The following is a 20,748-nucleotide window of genomic DNA, read 5'->3' as shown; positions in this document are numbered from 1 at the left end:
TCCTTGGAAGCCCTTGCTTCGTTGGTGAGCTGCTTTGGCATTTTCTCGATCTTCAGATGTGTGACTGTACCCCATGGTACTAAGTGGCTTTGACGGGTGCTGGAGGGGTGAACATTTATCGTAGCACATACAGACTTTCTGTGGTATTGACAGTACGGAAACAGGCAGCCACGTTGAAGGGAGGCACATGGCAGAGGTACAAAACATGAAGATGAAGCCGGAAAGACATCCTTGAAGATGTGGTATTGATGCTGAGGTGTGGTGAGTGAGACAGAAATGAGAAATACAGAGGTCAAATTTAAACAAACAGGCAAAAACCTTTGCAAGTGATGTTTGGATTTGACATTAATGACGAATTTTGAAAGGACATGACATATTAGGCAAGTTGTTACAGAAAGAGGGCCCGCTTGTTCATCCTGATCGCCTGGCCAACTTAGCCCCAAAATAACCACACAGAAACTGTATTAATTAAGTCACTGATTGGCCCATTAGCTCTAACTTCTTATTGGTTAACCCTTACATATTAGTTTAACCCATTTCTATTAATCTGTATATCACCACGAGGTCATGGCCTACCAGGAAAGATTCAGCATGTCTGTCTCTGGTGGCTCCATGGTGTCTTTCTCCTCCCCCACCTCTCTTCCTCCCAGCATTCAGTTCTGCCTTCCCTGCCTACCTAAGTTGTGCCCTATCAACTAGGCCAAGGCAGGTTTTTTTTTATTAATCAATGAAAGCAACACACAAACAGCAAGTGACCCATCATATTGCAGTTAAAACCTGAAGTTACTCCAGTCTAATCGCTGGCCCCTTAGATATTTTAGATACATCTTGAGAAGCAGGCTCACAGAGTATACAAATAATGACAGGAATCACAAATATTATACTCAAGAGTAAAAATAAGCCCCAAAAACTTGCATTGATAAATGCTACATCTCTGGGATGCTAATTAAACTTAGATAAAAGCAGGGCTTGAAAGACAATCAGAGACTAAGAGCACTTGATGCTCTTTTGGAGACCAGGATTGGGTTTCTAACACCCATGTGACACCTCACAATCATCTAAACCTCCAGTTTCAGGGGATCCAACACCCTTTTCTGGTCTTCGTGGGTATTGCATGGATGTGGTGCACACATATATGTAGGCAAAACATCCATACTCATTAAATAGAAGCAAATAAATCTTTTACAAAAGAGTAAGATATAAAATAATGCAGGAAAGACACTGGCTACCAGCCTCTGCCCGCTATGTGATCACAAGTGAGCCCGCACACACAAACACAGACGTACACTAGCCTCCATCCAGTCTAGTCTCTTCATTTATAAGTATTTAACGAGAAAATTAAAGCACATGACAACCCAAAAGCTTGTAAATAATTACTCATAATGACTTTATTTGTAACAGCCAGAACCTGGATCAACTCAAATACCCATCAACAGATGAGGCAGGAACCAAACTGTGATGTCCCCATACAGGCAACAGAAATGAGGGAATTGCCCACACCTGCCCAATAAAGGTGACTCTCAAAATAGTTATACTCAGTAGAACCATTCAAGTAAACAAATAGAATTCTAGTTATTTAGAATTCAATAAATTTCTAGTAGAAGGAAATAAAAGCAGAGTTGCCTGATTGAAAAGAGTGTGCCACAGGGCACACATGAACTCTCTTGACAGTGATGGCTCCTGGGAGGTCATAGTCATACTTCAGAACATACAGAGAAAGACTTTCTGAGTATTTCAGGAGAAAGCAACCAGGAATATAGTTGCTTACCAGGTTGGTTAAGTAATCTGTGACTTAGTTCTGTTGTTGTGTGGCCTTAACCCTTTTTGCTTTCCTTCCTGCCCCACCTCTTATTTCAACCTCTATGTGTGTGTGTGTGTGTGTGTGTGTGTGTGTGTGTGTGTGTGTATAAAGGTGTGTGTATGTGCATGTATAAATATATATATATATTGGAAATAAATTCATTTTAAATGCTCAAAATAAATTTTGATCTCCTTTGGGCACTTAGAACTTAAGTTCTTGGCTTCTTTTCATTGCAAACAGTCACTGTGTTCAGTGGGGAATTTCTGTAATCCCAATCTACTTGAATTTGACTACTTATTTTGCTAGTGATTATTTTACATTGACAGTTAACTCCCCTGCCTCTCAGTTTTCCTCCATGTAATATTGGAGTAATGACCATATTTCAAGGGTGTATGTAAGACAGAAAATGATGACACTAATTGCCAACTTGACAAGATCCAGCCTCACCTAGGAACTATGCCTGTAAACACATATATAAAGAAACTTCCAGACTTAGTTCATTGAAATGGAAGGCCACCCTGTTGTATGGTTAGCACCATTCTGTAGGGTGGGGTCCTAGACTTAATAAAACGGAAAAGCTGAACTGGATGGCATCACTGGTCTCTTCCTTCATCCTGATTGTGGATGCAATGTGACCAGCTACCATGGCTTCCCCACTATCATGGACCACACCCTTTCTTCCTAAAGTTGCTTTTCCTGGAGATTTTGTCACAACCATGAGAAAATACACGTGGTGTTTGGTAAGTCATTTGCTTCAAGTCCTGGAGATGGACTTCTCGTGTGCACCCCTCGTGTGCAGCTGAACACATGTGCAGAACCTAGACAACCCAGGGACTTGTAAGCAGCATGCCATCCTCCTATGTGCATTGGGCTAATGTGTTCGCTCTGCTTCCATTGCAGTGCACCTGGTGGACATCTGGAACGTCATCGAAGCCTTGCGGGAAAACGCTTTGAATAACCTCGACCCAAACATAGAACTCAATGTGGCCCGCCTGGAGGCTGTGCTCTCCACCATTTTTTACCAGCTCAATAAACGGATGCCGACCACTCACCAAATCCATGTGGAGCAGTCCATCAGTCTCCTGCTGAACTTCCTGCTCGCAGCCTTTGACCCGTGAGCCCCCTGTGACTGTCAATTACTCTCTCTGTGTTTGGGTTCTGTTTTCTTTTGCACTTTTCTTGGCCATTTTCCTAAATGATTTTCTAGATTCATTGTATTAGATCACGGATACCGTTATAGTCATAACATCGTTAGATGTTATGTTCATAATTAAAACTTTAAAGGCTGTAGAGACTAGAGAGTAAACAAGCACACAGGAGTGGGGGCACAGCTCTATCTTATGAGAAAACCTTTATTTGCCTTGTGGTCTGGTTTGTATGGGTGCTCAGAATGTGGTATGATGGTTTGCACGTGGAGTAATTTGACAAAGCATGAAGCGGGAGTCTAACCTGATTCTTTGACATTTAACCTGAGACTGTGGCTTCTGAAGAATCCTAGGAAACCCTAGGAGGCGGGAAAGAAATGGAAGAGTTTCTTACCTAGCCTAGGAAAGTAACACTGACTGGTGTTGTGTGGGCTGTCAGTGGGGAGCCACAGTGAAGCAGTGCGCCCCTGTCATGTTCCGCAGCTGAGACGTGGCCTCATTACCCCGTAACTCCCCGCTCATAGAATGTGGAGAGCCTCAGAGCTGACTGACATCTTAAAGAGTATTCACACAATCTCGTTTCACAAATGAAGAGTCCAAAGCACAAAGAGATTGTCACCTCTCCAGTTCTTTGTGGCAGTTGGTTGAGGACCGGGGACTTGACTCTTCTACTAAGGTTTCTCTTTCTAAGGTGTACATGACAGCCATATGACATATGAAAACTTCAAGAATTACTTGATCAGCCTGGGATTTCAAAAGGACTTTTACCCTCAGCTGCTAGTGTTGACACGACATCTCCACCTTAGCTTTGAACATGTTTTGAATATTAAAAAGGAAAAGTGCAAAGCTGACCTTTACACAATCGTGTTTTAACTCTGAACACTTTGCTTAGTCCCCCTGTCTGAGTGCTTTGAAACGTGCACTATGGCAATGGAGATGTCCCAGCCATGCTAATGGCATTGTCCTACTCACCAAAGTCACCACCCGTCACTTTGGAACATAGAATGTTCCCTGCTCAGTTTGATCAGCATATATTATGTCTCCGTGATGACTATATTGTGAGAAACCTGCAAGTCGAAAACAAATGCTTTTAAAATCAGCTGCCCAAATAGGTTTATTTCCTTGTGCATATTTTAAAACCAGACGATGGGCTCTGGTCTGACCACTGGAGAAATTCGGAAGGGACAATGAGAGAGGGCCATGGTTCCATGTGGCAGATGTGGCTGACGATAAAGTAGAAATAGGTCACAGAATTTCTGTAACAGAATTCCCATCCTGAGCACTTACCAAGAGCACAATGGAGTCTGAACTTGTGCTAAAGCTTGAGTGGGGACCCATTTGCTTAAATGTGTGCTATCCAGCATCCAATTGCTGCATCAAATACCTGAGATAAGTAACTTCTCGGGGGGAAGGTGGTCCATTTTGGCTGACAGTTTCCACAGCTTTGATCCAGGTTCACTTGGCACCATTGCCAAGGGGGCTGTGGGTAAAGCAGTCTACCAGAAAACGTCTGTTCACTTATGATGTCTGGGAGGCAGGGAGAGGGCACTGGAGTCCCTGTGTTCCCTTTAAGATCTCATGCTCAATGGCCTAACTTCTACTCAGTTCCATCATTTCCTAAATTACCACAGTCTGGCAACCAAGCCTTCAGTGTATGGACTGCAGGGTAGTGGCATCTAAATCATGGCCAAATGTGTTGATGGAAAATATTAAAATAATTACGGGACTGGAGAGATGTCTTAGTGGTTAAGAGAACTTGCCACTTCTGCAGAGGACTCGGGTCCAGTTCCCAGAACCCACATGGTGGTTCACAACCATCTATAACTGTAGTTTTGAGACCTCTGACGCCCTCCATGGGCACCAGCCACATACATGGTGCACATACATAAATGCAGACAGAACACTCACAGACATAAAACATTTTTAAAGGAAATATCATTCCTCCTAAGTTCTAAAATATTCTGAAAATGCATATAGAATAAAAGTTAAAACATAATTTGTACCCCATTCCATAAAAGTAGAAACAGAACCAGATTAATAATTATGAAGGGATTGTCATATGAAACGCATAGCACTCGACTCATAGAAGTAGAATTTTCCCATTTGTTTAGAAACATCAGTTAGATTATTTTACAGTAAGAGTAAGTAAAGCCGTCAATGTTCCCTAGATAGCTACTGATAATTGCCGTATTAGTTTAAGGCCAGATGAGTTCTAAAGTTGATTACTATCCTTTGATAAGAAGTCATCTGCAGAACTGTAGAGAAAAAAATGCTTATTAGCAGCTCTTCCTATAGAGCAGAAACCCCTGGATGTTTGATCAATCTGCACTGAGGGAGATTTATAAACATGCCACTGGAGCTCTGTTCTGGAAGCATCATGCTTTCTCTCCCCTGGAACAGAATTATCTACGTGGGAAGTCTTACCAGCGCCCAAGTTTTCCCATCTGACAGTCTTTGGAATTTCAGCAAGGAAAGCAAGCCACCAGGAAGTTCTGCTCACTAGCAATTCAACTTACGTGAGTGTAAGAAGAGAAACAAAAGAATGAAATAAATGTTCATTTCTATCTCTTATAATAGTAAACGTATGCTTACCCAAATGAGCTCCAGTACGGAATCGCGATATCACTTCCTGCCACCCACTACGGGGCCCATGTTTAAAGCAACTTGTTCTATTTTGACAGATAAGAATGAGCCCGGTACTAGTGAAACAAAGATGTGCTGTTACTGTCCTACACTTGCCGACATCTCTCAGGGGCTGTCTCCCATTTTAAATTGGAATTTCAAATAAGAAAAATCAAAGGTACCTTGAGACCCTACGCTCTCGAGAGGTCATGTTTTCAAAAATCGGAAATGGAAGGCAGGATTGCAATTACAAACCATGTACAATGAGAATTTGCATTTGGAGAAATGGGCTCGTTCTTTTGGCAGGGCCTTAAAATTCACCAGACTCAGCCCTGTGGACTCTGAAATCATCACTAAGCCCTTCAGTTGGCTGCATCCCAGGAAACTGCAGTTACCTTCCTACAACCACAGTTCCCCAAGAATAGCACCCCTCCCCACAGCCCAAAAATCGGGATATGAGTGCTCATGCAGTGTGCTTCCGACAGACAAAGGCCAGCTCTGCAGTCACAAGACACGTCTGTTCTACACCCAGACCTACTTCATAAAGACTCTGATGCCTACGAAGGGCCACTTGAATATCGGGACTCACTGGCCTCTTCCCACACTTGCCAGTCTGTCACTGAAGAGATGAGCCCTTGAGCCTAAAGAAATTCTGTTTTTCTAATTTACCATCTCAAAATGGCCTTTCCCTGGAAACCTCCGAAACAGGTCTGATCTGTGGCCACAATCTTACTCTCTGAGAGCCTCTATAGAAATGGATGGACAGTCCTGGGGGAAAATGGGGTAAGAAGTGTCAAAAGAGGAAAACCGAGGCTCTGGAAGAAGAAGACGCTTCCTCTTCTTTCTTCTTTCTACAAACCCTCAGAAGGTGGCCTGCCACCTGCCCTCTGCTGCCAGGAGCTGTCACCTGTCACATTCTCCTTCAGAATTCACCATCAAATGCCAACCAGCGATCACAGTCCCCTTCCGCCCACATCCCAAGTGAGGAAATCCCTTTGAAGAGCTTAAAGGAGACTTGCTGCCGCTGTTATATTTTTACATGAGGATATAGTAAAGCCAAAGAGAACTAATGTGGCCAGAAGTTGTAAGATGAAAACAATTCTTAGATGTCTAAGGGATCTGGCCTTTTGGGGGGTCACTGGCTCTGTGCAGCCCTTTGCCTTCCCAGTCAAACTGATCATAGTTCTCCGGGCCTCTGTTACACAAGATCCCCCTGCCCTCTGACAGAGCGTGTTTAACTATTCATTGGTCATCTCTCACAAGAAACTACAGGGTGGAGCTATAACTCATTTTTCTCATAGATAACCACACAACATGAGGACGAGTGAAGCAAAATCAAAGACTGGCCTCTCTTAGCTCGCATGCTTGTCTCCTTTCGCCCTTTCTTTTTAGATTTAATCCATAACTGCCATGCCCCTGCTCCAGAAACTAGCAAAGGCTATTATCCTTAAGTTCATACCATATATACCATGTGTTCCTGGCTGCTGATATGGATTCTTGTGGGGTATTTTTTTCCTTGATGCTTCAATGCGTTACTCTTATTTTCTTCCTACTTTCCCTGAAAAATACTAATAGCGAGTCAGTTATAATATTCTTAGCTTTCAATCCAGTCGTATCTTTCCCCTTAAGATGCCTCCTCACAAAGTTAGTTATATGAAAACAGTGGCCTGAGTTTGGTTTTTTTTGTTTGTTTGTTTGTTTGTTTGTTAGCCAATATCATTCTCATACACACCTGGCCACTCAAAAGCCATAGTATAGCAGTGACCAATATCACAGGGAGTGGTATTTCCAGTTTGCAAACAGCAAGCTTCATTTTTAATGCAGATTCTCCAATGATAGTATATGGGTTACTTTTCTTATCCGGCCGCAATGCATCTAGTAGCAACCTCAGAGTATGATGGGTTTATCTTGACTTAAACCTTTAGGAGATGGCATCCATCGCGGTAGACAGGCTGCCCTGTCAGTAACTGCAGGAGTTTGCAGTGCAGGTGGATAGATGGTACCCACCAGGAGCAGGGAGAGCTCCAGAAGCAAGGTTGATCCTAATCCTCAAGGCCTGTCTTCACTTCCCCCAATGAGGCATCACCTTCCATTCCTATACAACATCCCCAGCTGGCAATCAAATATGCAAACACATGAGCCTGTAGGAACATTTCCCAACCAAACATAACTGATACATGTAATGTAATAGCTGCAGTAACAGGTAAGATCCACCCAGCGTTCACTGTGGGTCAGCAATGGCACTGGTTTGGCACTGTCATCAGAATGTTCCAGAGGTTGGAGGTGATGCTGCTGAGACACTCAGAGACTAAATAATTTCAGGTGATGTAGCATCAGAGTAAATGGTGTGGACAGAAAATAATGATCCTTTTTATAGGAATCTATTTCAATTAATCTATCTTTATATTTTCTATTTAATATTTAAATGTGAAAGTTCATGTACTTTTTCCCTCTCAGACTTAGCCTGTGTGTTTCAGAATACTAGGATAATGCTCACACATGTAGCTTTTCCAGCTATTCTGGCAGAGCACATGGGAAAGACATACCTGAACTGCTGTGCATGACAGCATTAGTCTGTTTTGTGATCCTGTGCAGAACCACCCATCGTATGATGGTCTTATGTAGAGAGTACTGAATCCTGGCAGGATTTGTTCTGTGTCACATGTAAACCTTGCAGAATCTACTGAACAGCCATGCCCAGTGCTGAACCCTGGATGCTTTAAGGAAAGGATCAGGGAGCCCTCAACTGCTAGGGTGTAAAGTTATCCCGAAATTCTCTCAGAACACTTCTGCCTTTTGAATTTTAAGAAAGATTCTGATGTATACTGCAAATATACTACAAAGTACACAACCAATTCTCTGTGTGCCTGCATAAAAAGGTGTCTTACTCGTGAGATTGCAAGGACATGTGACAGCAGAGGACACACAGAGGGCGCACAGAGGAGCAGCATGCGCCCAAGTGTTCCTTCTTTCTTCTACTGTCCTTATGACCATGGCTAGGAGTCTTGAATAATGTTTTCTTTCTTAGCACATGCTAAGTTCAAGACAACCGTGGAGTGTTCTCCGCTAGTTGGCTGCCACTGTTTTTTTAACATTGAAAATATTTTATTTAAACTACAATAACGTCACTTTCCAAAGAATATTTACAGTAGTAAATAAACTGAATGTCCTCACTCTCCCTCATCTTTTGTCAGACTTATCGCTTGAATAGGAGATAGAATTCTAAGGGAGTAGAGAAGTCACAATCATTGGCCCCACCCCAGCTAGAGAACTCCTGGAAAATGCACATTGCTCAGAACCAGGAGAAGGATTTCCCTGGTGTTTTATTAACTTTGGTCCAGAGAGATGCCAGGGTCAGTCAGAGGGTTTGCTCATACACTAACACTTCCACTAGCCTCAAAAAATATATGGAGATGCCATCACTTCCAAATTTAAGGAGTTGAGGGGTATAAAGTCAGTCACTTAATTTTTACTCTAACACTGTCAATAAGAATATTGTTTTTATTTATGCATTCACTAATTTAGCTAGAATACTAAGAGTTTCCTATGTGTGCTATAATAGCTGGAGACAGAAAATAATGAGAAAACACAAGATGAGATGCCGTGAATAAGATGTGTGATCAAAACAAACCTTTCTGGTTTCAGAACTCCTAAAGGAAGGATAATGTTTTCTGCCTATTCAAGAGAAGCATTTGTCAGAATCCAGAGCTCATTTAAGGTGCAATCTGGCCTGGGATTCCATAACTTTGGACAGGAAACTCCCTTGGCAAGGTGGAGAAAGTGAACACTCTGTGCCGAGCTCAGACTGGCAGCGAGATCTATCAAGCTCTGTTTGCTGTTTTCCTTCTTCTCAGAACCAAGTCTTCCTTGCCAGGAGCTTCCCCTAAAAATAACATCCTAACTGGAGCCAGTCAGCTGGTCTCTAGGTAAAGTCATGGAAAGCCCAGCCCAGAGGAATTATAATGAAGTCAACTTTAACATAAATTTTTAGTTTTTAATGCAGATTCCCCAGTTATCCATATATATTTTAGAATAAGGGTATGTATGCACCCTCCTCTTCCCACTGTTTAGGAAAACTTGCATGATTTCAGAGAGTGCTGACCAAGTATCAAGGAAAGCAAAATATTTAAGAAAACATGGATTCATGAAGCAATTTCAGATTGCGACTTCGATAATTTTTCTCAGACTTAGCCAACTCTCAGAAATATGGGCATTAAGTACTAAAAGAACAATTTGGTAAGCTATTTTGACATTAAACTGTAATAGAAAAGAACATTTGCAAAAGACAGAAGTCTGGGATAACTGACATGAAACCAGAATATTTCTGTTGTGCCTTAAGACAGTAGTGAAGAAATGAGAGCAAGCAAGTATGCATTGTTTGCTGTGGCCTCTGTATATGAAAAGGAAAACATTACAAGGGTGATTTTACTGTTTTATTGTAAAAATAAATTATTATTTAATAAGAATTGACACACTAATTGTAATTTCTTTAGGGCATTTTTTCTGTGCCTTTCACACTAGTGAGGAATCATTTGCGCTCAAAGCTTGAATTCACAAAGAAAAGCTTGTGTGGTCATCTCTTTAATTACTGTCCCTGAAGTTGGATTCTAATGTACATGCCAGGACGCATGTTGGACCCATGCCAGAATGCATGCTGGACACATGCCAGGACGCATGCTGGACCCATGCCAGGACGCATGCTGGACCCATGCCAGGACGCATGCTGGACACATGCCAGGACGCATGCTGGACACATGCCAGGACGCATGCTGGACACATGCCAGGACGCATGCTGGACACATGCCAGGACGCATGCTGGACACATGCCAGGACGCATGCAGTGCTCAGGCACAGCCAGCTCTGTTCTGTCCTCATGACCAGAAATATCTAATGTGATTTTTCTTATGATTCTTGGCATATAAAGAATTGACAATTTTTTTCTAGATGGTATATTGTTTCGGTGAAACAGTATTCTCCGTATTCTCCTTATGTATTTTGTGAATGACATGCTCATTATACTCCCTAAGTCAATGATTTGGCATTGTCTGTTAGTTTTAGAAGAAATTGAACTGTCCAAACAGAACTCCTACTTTTATATATGTCAGGGCCATGTGTAAATGTTCATGTAAGTATCTGTGTGTGTGTGTGTGTGTGTGTGTGTGTGTGTGTGTGTGTGTGTCTGAGTATATGTGTGTATGTTTGTGAATGTTTATGTGGGTGTATATGTGTGTATGTGTATGAATGAGTATGTGTATATGTACATGTGTTAGTGTATATATGTATATATGTGTGTTGTTTGTGTATATGTGTGTATGTGTGTACGTGTGTGTGTGTGTGTGTGTGTGTGAGAGAGAGAGAGAGAGAGAGAGAGAGAGAGAGAGAGAGAGAGAGAGAGAAAGTGTGTGTGTGTAAGTCAAAGATTAATGTTAAGGGCCTTTCTCTCCACATTTTTTTTGAAGAATTCTTTGTATTTACTGACTTTTTAAAAATGTATTTTATACAGTATTTTTATCACATTCTTTCCCCTTCTTCAATTCTTTCCAGATCCTTCCTACTTTCCTGTCCACCCGACTTCATGTTCTTTCTCTCTCAAAAAGAAAAGTATCAAAAACTCCAAAACAAAACAAAAGCACACAAAAGTCATGAAGTCTGTTGGTATTGACTAACCAATCTTGATCACATGGCCTACCCTGCAGTGTAAATCGTATACATGGCACACGCCATTGAAAAACACATCATTTTCTTTCCCAGGGGTAGCAACTGCAAACAACTTCTTAGGAGTAGAGCTTCATGCTGTCTTTCCCTCCTCTGTGCTGGGATTTTGTCTGGTTTGTACTTGTATGGGTCTTACACATGCTGTCACCGTCTCTGAGAGTTCATTTTGTATCAGACCTGTTGTGTCTGGGTGACACATTTTCCTGGGGGTCATCCACCATCTCTGGCTTACAGTCTTTCTGCCTCCTTTTCCACAGAGATTCCTGACACTGCATGGGGGGGTTGATAAAGAGATCCCACCTAGGACTGAGGGCTCCAAACTCTCACTCTATGCACATTGCCCAGTGATGGGTCTCTGATAATTACCATCTGCTGCAAGAGGGTTGAGTGGCACACTGACAGATAGCATTATGTCATTTGGAGTCATTTTATTGCTGTGTTCCTTTAGCAGAATAATAGTAGTAAATTTTCCCCTAGGGCTCACAATGTATCTAGTCTTAGGTTCTTGGCCACTTTAACAGTGTCAGGAGTGGGTTTCATCTTATGGAGTGGACCTTTAATCCAATCAAAAACTGATTGGTTAATCCCACACGTTGGTGCCACTAATGCATCAGTGTATCTTGCAGGCATGTGCTGGTGTAGGTCACAGAGTTCCTGGTTGTGTGAGGATGATGATCATAGCATACAGAATAACGTCCAGGACCATGATTCTTCCAGTTGGGCACAAGCTCAAAGACATGCAAAAATGATACCTTCAGCAATAGGAACTTACTGTCAAGTTGTTGAGGGTAACCAACAGCATTGCAATAGTTACTGTTAGGCTGGGTCTGTGAGACTCCTTAGGCCAACAGCTCAACAAGATGTTACTTATTCTTGGTATTAGAGGTTTTACTTCACATCATATAATGTCTACTTTGGGCATTGTCTTCCCCATTATCTGGTGACTCCATTTAACTTCCTTTCATTCATATATATATATCTTAGTGATCTTCCACAGTGCTGGGTTTCCATGTGGTTTATCTAAAGGCCTTTAGTGTTCATTGTCCCTCCCCATACTCTCCCCTTTCCCCTGCTCTTTCACCCGCATTTACTCCTAGTTTATGCCTATGTCCTCCCTTTATATCTCTATCACACTATATTCTAAGTTCCCTCCCTTAGGAGAGCCCCTCCTCACTGGTCCCTTACAAGGTACCTAACCTCTGGCTATTCAGATTGTAGTACACATAATGAAAGCTTAAAAGCTAATATCTTTATTTTGTTTAATTGATGTTGTATCCTGCCGCACTACTAAAGGTGTTTATCAGCTGTAGGAGTTCCCTGGAAGAATTTTTAGGGTCACTTATGTTTAGTATCATTTCATCGCAAATAGTGAAAGTTTGACTTCTCCTTTTCCAATCTGTATCCCCTTGAGCTCCTTTTGTTGTCTTCTTGCTCTAGCTAGAACTTTGAGTACTATGTTGAATAGATATGGAAAGAATAAACTGCTATGTCTTGTTCCTGATTTTAGTGGAATCTCTTTGAGTTTCTCTCCATTAAATTTGATATTGGTTGTCAGCTTGCTGTTTATTGCTTTTATTATGTTTAGATACAGTCCTGTATCCCAGATCTCTCCAAGACCTTTACCATGAAGCATTTGGATTTTATTAAATGCTTTTTCAGCATCTAATGAGATGACCATATGGTTTTTTTCTTTCAGTTTATTTATATAGTGGATTTCATTAATAGATTTTCATGTGTTAAACCACCCCTGCATCTCTACAATGAAACCAACTTGATCATGGTGGATGATTTTTTAATGTGTTCTTGGAAAATTTTATTTTTCTTAATGGTTGAATAATATTCCATTGTGTAAATGTAAGCACATTTTTATTATCCATTCATCAACTGATGGACATCTAGGCTGTTTCCAATTTCTGGCTATTATGAATAGAGCAGCAATGAACATGGATAAGCAAATGTCTCTGCATTGACATAGTCCTTTGGATATTTGCCCAAGAGCAGTACATCTGAATTTTGTGTTAGATTTATTTTCAGCTATTCGAGGAACTTACATGCAGATTTCCAAGGACTGTACCCAGTTTTCACTCCTAGTAGCAGTGAGCAAGTGCTCCCCTTTCCCCACATTCTTGCCAGTATGTGCCAACATTTGTTTTTATTGATCTTGGCCATTTTGGTTAGTGTAAAATGAAATCTCAAAATAGTTTTAATTTTCATTGTTCTGGTGACTAAGAATGTTAAAAATTTTTAAGTGTTGGCCATTTGTGTTTCATCTTTTGAGAACTGAGAATTCTATGTAGCACTGTTACCCATTTTTTTAATTGTATTGTTTACCTGATGTTCAGGTTTTGTTTTTAGGTTTTAGTTTTTGAGTTTTGATTTTTTTTTGTTCTTTTAGTTCTTTGTATATTCTAGAAACACACCCTCTATCCGATGTATAGCTTTTTTCCCAATTCTGTAGGCTTGTGCTTTGCTTGAATGGTTGTGTCCTTTGCTATACAGAAATTTTTAGCTCCATGAGGCCCCATTTACTAATATTGGTCTTTGTGACTGTGCTTTTGAGATCAGAAAGACATCCCCTGTGCCCATGTAGATCAAGTGAATTCCCTGCTCTTTTTTCTTTAAGGTTCAGGGAATTTGGTCTTATGTCAAGATCCTTGATCTATTTGGAGCTGAGTTTTTGTTCAGGAAGATAAATAGGGATCTGTTAGTATTCTTCTACATGCACACATTCAGTTTGACCAGCACTATTTATTGAAGATGCTATCTTTTCTTCAGTGTGTATTTTGGCTTCTTTTTAAAAACTCAAGTATCTGTAGCTATGTAGTTATGCTTGTATCTCAAGTTCTGTTCCATTGATCATGTTTTTATGCAATACTGATTTCTTACTATAACTCTGTAGTGCAGGGTGAAATCTTGGATGGTGACACCTCCAGCAGTTCTTTTACTATTCAGGATTGCTTTAGCTAGTCTTCTTCAATTTCTTTCTTTTACTAATTCTTAAAGCTTTTATTATAAAAGCTTTTCTTTATATTGATTTTTATTAAGCTATATATTTTTTCTCTGCTCTCCTCTTTTCCTCTTCCCTCCCCTTCAACCCTCTCCCGAGGTCCCCATGTTCCCAATTTACTCAGGAGATCTTGTTTTTTTTCTACTTCCATGCAGATTAGATCCATGTATGTCTCTCTTAGGGTCCTCACTATTGTCTAGATTCTCTGAGATTTTGATTTGTAGGATGGTTTTCTTTGTTTTATGTTTTAAAACCACTTATGAGTGAGTGCATGTGATAATTGCCTTTCTGGGTCTGGGTTACCTCACTCAGTATAATGTTTTCCAGTTCCATCCATTTGCCTGAACATTTCAAGATGTCATTATTTTGTCTGCTATGTAGTACTCTGTTGTGTAAATGTATCACATTTTCCTTATGCATTATTTGGTCAAGGAGCATTTAGGCTGTGTCCAGGTTCTGGCTATGACAAACAATGCTGCTATGAACATAGTTGAACACATGTCCTTGTGATACAATTGAGCATCCTTTGGGTATATACCCAAAAGTAGTATTGCTGGGTCTTGAGGAAGGGTGTTTCCTAATTTCCTGAGAAATTACCATACTGATATTCAAAGCAACTGTACCAGCTTGCACTCCCACAAGCAAGGCAAGTGTGTTCCCTTTGCCCCACAACCTCTCCAGCATAAGTTGTCATCAGTGTTTTTGATCTTGGCCATTCTTACAGGTGTAAGATGGAATCTCAGAGTTGTTTTGATTTGCATTTCTCTGATGGCTAAGGATGCTAAACATTTCCTTAATTGTCTTTCAGCCGTTTTAGATTCCTCTGTTGAGAGTTCTCTGTTTAGGTCTGTACCCTTGTTTTTTTTTATTGGATTATTTGTTCTTTTGATGCCCAATTTCTTGAGTTCTTTGTATATTTTGGAGATCAGACCTCTGTCTGATATGGGGTTGGTGAAGATCTTTTCCCATTCTACTGCTGTTTTGTCTCTTGACCATGTCCTTTGCTTTACAAAAGCTATAAAATCTTTTCTTAAAGCTTTTATTAGACAAGTTTGTCACACCCTTGGTTAGAGTTATTCAAAGATTTTTGTTTTGTTTTGCTTTGTTTTAGTTTTTTTTTTCTCAAGACAGGGTTTCTCTATGTAACAGTTCTAACTGTTCTGGAACTCACTCTGCAGATCAGGCTGGCATCAAACTCACAGAGATTCCCCCTTCTGCCTCCAGAGTGCTGGAATTAAAGGCTTTTGCCACCCTGCCTGGCCCCAAGATATTTTTGAAACTATAGTAAAAGTTACTGTTTTCATGGTTTGTTTGTCTGTTTGTCAGTTGTAGATAAGAAGGTTGCTGATTTCATGTGTTGGTTTCATATACTTTGCTAAAAAGTATTTATCAATTACAGAAATTTCCTGTGAGAGTCTTAAATATAAAACCATATCATCTGCAAGTGGGAATATTTTTCTCCTTCCTTTTTTATTTGTATCCTCTTTGTCTTTTTCAGATGTCTTTTTGGTCTAGCTAAGACTTCAAGTATATATTGAATAGGTATGGAGAGAATGGGGTACCCTTATCTCAATTTAGGTTGATGTTGGCTGTAGACTTGCTGTGTACTGCCTTTGTTATATTGAGATTTATTACTTGTATCCCTACTCTCTCTCCAAGACTTTCATTATAAACGAGTATTGGACTTTTGTCAAAGGCCTTTTCTGCATCTGATTAGATGAGATAATTTTATCTTTCAGTTTGTGTATGTGGTGGATTACATTTATCGATTTATGTATGTTGGATCATCCCTGCAACTCTGGGATGAAGCCTACTTGATCATGGTGGAAAAATCTTTTGGATATGTTCCTGGATTCTGTTTACAAGTATTTTACTGAGAAATCCTGCATGTGTGCTCATAAGGCATATAGCAGTCTGTTTTTTGAGACAAGTTCTCACCGATCCTAGAGGTCATTGATTTGGCTTGGCTGGTCAATGATCTGTCCGACTCTGCTTCTTCAGTAGTGATGTTACAAGTATTTGCCACCATTTGCCAGCCTTTATGTGGGTGTTGGGGATCCAAGCTCAGGTTCTCATGCATCCATAGCAAGCACATCACTGAGCCAGTTCTACAACCGAGTTCCTACTTTCTGACCCCTTAAAATGCTAGCTGTTTTTTAAAGTAAACATATCAAACACAATTGACTTGCTTGTGTGTTTAGAAAATGATAGTTGGAAAGAATGTGTTCTTTAAATTGTCTCTTGGGAGCCTGCTCTTTTCTGAATGAAAATACCAGAGGAGTAGATCTAGGAACAAAGAAAGGTAGGGGGATGCTAGGGGAAAGGTAAGGAGGGGAATCTGTGCTCCGGATGGATCGTATAAGAGAAGACTATTTCCAATAAAAACTAAAATAAAAAAAGTCAATAAAAAAGTTGAACTTGTAATTTAAGAAAGTCCACATAGTTAGCCGTTAACTAAAAATTTAAAAATTCTCTGAGGAAATAAAATAGGAAATTTCTGAAGTCTGTTTGAATAAATTATAAAGACTAAAATCATGCATAAAATTATTTCATGAAAACCAAAGGAAAAAAGCATGATCTGCTGTTTAAACCCACAGCTATCTAGGGCATATTTCTCTCGCTACCAGTCTATGTTTTGAGCAAGTGACATATTCAATGAATAAAGTAAGAGATTCTGATGTCTCTTGAAAAACAAAAGCATCAAACAGACAGCCTATCAGCGATGTGTATGGAATTGTATTCACAACCTTTTCTAAATGTGTCCGCATAATGTATGCAGCCGTGTATCCTACAATATCTACAGAGTAGAAAATGTCAACAATCTTTATTGGAAGTACCCTAAATAATACCATTTTTTTCTCCTATCCTTAAACAGGGAAGGCCATGGTAAAATCTCAGTATTTGCTGTCAAAATGGCTTTGGCCACATTGTGTGGCGGGAAGATCATGGACAAGTTAAGATGTAAGTTACCCCACCCCCACCTCGTCTCTCTTGTGTACCTACATCCTCTCTCTTAGTCTTGCCACATCCCCTGTCTATCTCTGCCTTCCCTTGTTCTGTGGTGCTGTCTCAAATGCAGCCTTCTTTGGCCTTTACATTTTAAAGTAAAAATATTTTCACATTAGGTAAATCTTAATGAAATGAATATTCCCCTCTACTTTTGAATTATCATTATTTTTAACTGCCCGAGTATCTCCAACTAGAATCTTTCTGATACTAAAGTATTCAATTTTCACTAATTTAAAATCATATTGGTATTGTAATTTCACCCTGTCTCTTACCCTAAATATTGTGAGTTGGTGTGCCGTGCTGTGTTAGAAAGAACATGACCACTGGTGTTGATAACCCAGGTGTGAGTCCAGCCATACCATTTGTTTGCTAAGTTACACTATGATGCGGTTTCACGTGTATAGTCCTTAGTTTTCTTCCGCATCTTAATGGGGATGGTTAGTAAACCTGGAGGGTGCCTCCAGCTCTGTCGACCATGGAGTCCCTCCCTCCCTCCCTTTCTGCTTGTTGGATTCTGAGAAGTCGAAAGAAAGTGGGTGAAGAAAAGAGGGACAGCCCTTTGCTCCTCGGGAATCTAGCAGACACACTGTCTGAATGTTTTCCCACTGGCTAACCAGGCTAGCGCGGGAAGACTGAGGTGGCATCAGCTTCCTTCACACCCATGATTTCTTACATGGAGCAGCCAGTGCAGCCAGAATTTAGAGGCACCCACCCAGTACCTGGGGCCAGTTTGTTTCTCTTTGGTTGGCCGAGGAAATAAAGAAATTGAAAACTATCTTCTTCATTGTTTGGCTGGGAGACAATGAATGAGAAGTTCCAGGAACCAGTGACATTCTCCTCACCTTCTAAGTGGCTTCAGAATTATCTAGGAGGCATTTCCTTCAAGACTGAGCTAAGAAAAGAAAGTTTTAAAAAATGAACGAATGAGAGGGGAACCCAGAGCCTTCACATCAATCGGCCATCTATGCCGAGGGCAGTAGAGAAGGGTCTCAAAAAGTAAAATCCTCAAAAGCATCTTCGGATACTCATTCAATGCTGTGTCCATAGACACATAATGAAAGAGGCCTATATTAGAATAAGTGTGAAACTGGCCCTTTTCTAAACATGCAGAGCCTCTGAGCCTTCCCTGAAGCCTTGTCCTTGTCCTGGAGTACCAGGCGCTTCTGCTCAGCTCTCCTGGGTCAGAGTTGCCCTCTATTGGGGGCAGCCATCTCAGCAATCTCCTGCCACTCTCTGACCTGTGCGGCCATCTTGCCCATCTCAGAGCAGTCACTAAAGCAATTGTTGGGAAAAGGAAACTCTGACAGACTCACTCATCTTCAGACCCTGAGCTGGGAGGAGCCACTCGAACTTTAAGGAAGGATCAGATTTGAAAGGAAAGTGGTCAGAGGTGATTGTACATAAGCCTGAAGACCTAAATTAAATCCCAGGATTGCACAAAGTGGATGAAGAGAACCAGTTCCCAGGATGTATCCTCATCTCTACACACATGCGAGACATATACGCATGCATGCATACATGAACGCACACACACAGTAAAAATGTCAAAATATACATCAAATGCATGGTTGCTAGGCAAGTAACTCACAGCTTGAGTACAGTTAACAGAAAAATGAAGGAAATTTAATTAAATGCTTAAAATGCAGTAGAGGGAATGCTAATTCCATTTTACAACTACTTGGGGCCAACTAACCAATATGCCTGGTGTTCACCATGTTATTGGCACTGTTGGCATGGCCTATGGAAAGAAGGGTACTTTCTGTGGGAATATGGCAGAGCACCATAAAATAAAATGACCTCCTTTTCTGTTTAATTGTTCTCATCTTTTAATTAATTGCTTTTATGGAATGGAACACTTGTCTCTTCCTGTTGATTGCTTTTTCTTAAGTGTGTCCATGTGTGTCTGCATACAAGCATGTGTATGCATAAATGCATACTCACATCTATGTACAAGTATGATTTGGTGCATGTATGATAGTAGACAACCTTAGATGTCATGTGGAGGAACTTTGTCCCTCTCCTTTGAGACAGGGCCCGGAGCTCACCGATTAAACTAGACTGGCTGGCAAGTGGGTTGCAAGGGTCCTCCTGTGTCTGCCTTCCTGGCACTGAAATCGCAAGCATCCACCCACACACACAGCATTTCCAGGTGAAATTAAGGTCTCATGCATGCAAGATGAACACTGTACCAACCCAGCCAATTATTCCACCCCAACAATCCAGGTCTTAAGGAATTCCAAGTCCAATGTCATAAGCCTGGGATGTCTTACTTTGTCTATAATGTCTGGGTACTGACTTTCTTTAGTTCAGAAGACCCACACTACCTTGTGTTTGCTCTAAATGGGTTCCTCTGCCTCTGCAAATACCTCTAGGGTTGCGCCTCTAACTCACTGGCTTGCTTTTAACCCCTCGTCATCCACCTTGATACCTTCCAGACACAATTTGAATTCCATAGTAGAGGCTTCAAGGCATTTTATATCTGGGGTCACCATTCATAGTACCCTAGTACCTGTACCCCATCCCAGGCCACTGGAAGCTCCTTGAGAGCATTGTGCTTGCACTCTGTTTTGTCTGATCCTGATTCCTTGAGCCGAGTTCCCTCTCCTCTGTGATAACCACTCAGTGGCCTTTACGCTTTACCTCTGCATCGCATCCACCCTGTTTTTCCAGCATCACACCATGGTGTTACCATCTGTGATGGTCTATGAGGCATCCTTCAAGCTTTTCTCAATCCACCAAGCCTCCCAGAAGGCAAGAACTGCATCTGGTTTCCCATACACCCATTTATTCGCCACAATGCTACCCATTTAGTCTTTTAGAGACACAGGGTAACCCTGTTAGAATCAGCACACCTTGGCCAAGGCAAGATGGCAGTCTCCATGGAAAGCCAGTCTGATTATCCCAAGTTTTCATTTCTCCCGGTCCGTTGGAATGTTTCAACATCTACATATAGAATTAATCAACATATTTTTCTGCTGGCAGATTCATTTTGATTTATTTATTCTTGGACAGTTTGACTAGAGCCTGAGATGAAGCCCTGTAAGCAAATAACATAGCCGAGATATGAAAACAACACTTTGGTTGAAATTGAATTTTCTTAATTAACATAAAATTAATTACTAATAATATATTTTGCATGAAAATACACTGTGATTGTAGCTGAATGAGCCAATGAATGAAAATTCATGTTATGGTACTGTAGGAGACACAAAGGAGGTTATAATATGATCTGGAGTCACAAAGAAAATTCACACGGAAGATTTTATATGAATGAATGATGTCCACAAGAGAAAAAAATACAGAATGAAAATATCTAAAATATATACAGTGTGTCCCACATGTGAAGTGTTATTCTGAATGCTTTACATCTTTTAACTGATTAAACCCTTGAAATAGTCCTTTTTATTAAATATGCCAACTCATAGAGCCCAAAACTAAGATGCCACTGT

General features: G+C 40.8%; 1 protein-coding gene across 14 annotated transcripts in view; it reads left to right on the top strand.

The window, feature by feature from the left end:
• Dtna (dystrobrevin alpha) overlaps positions 1–20,748 on the top strand; it is a 373,587-nt gene that overhangs the window by 279,140 nt on the left and 73,699 nt on the right. For all 14 annotated transcript variants that reach the window (XM_085700061.2, XM_085700062.2, XM_085700067.2 and 11 more), the window contains 2 exons: positions 2,702–2,915; positions 17,166–17,251. In XM_085700061.2, coding sequence (XP_085556187.2) covers positions 2,702–2,915; positions 17,166–17,251 — 300 coding nt within the window. The remainder of the gene's footprint in view (positions 1–2,701; positions 2,916–17,165; positions 17,252–20,748) is intronic.

This window comes from Myodes glareolus, chromosome 13 (genome assembly GCF_982192425.1).
Source record: "Myodes glareolus chromosome 13, mMyoGla1.1, whole genome shotgun sequence".
Lineage (NCBI taxonomy): Eukaryota > Metazoa > Chordata > Mammalia > Rodentia > Cricetidae > Myodes > Myodes glareolus.
This window is presented reverse-complemented; position numbering and strand designations above follow the sequence as displayed.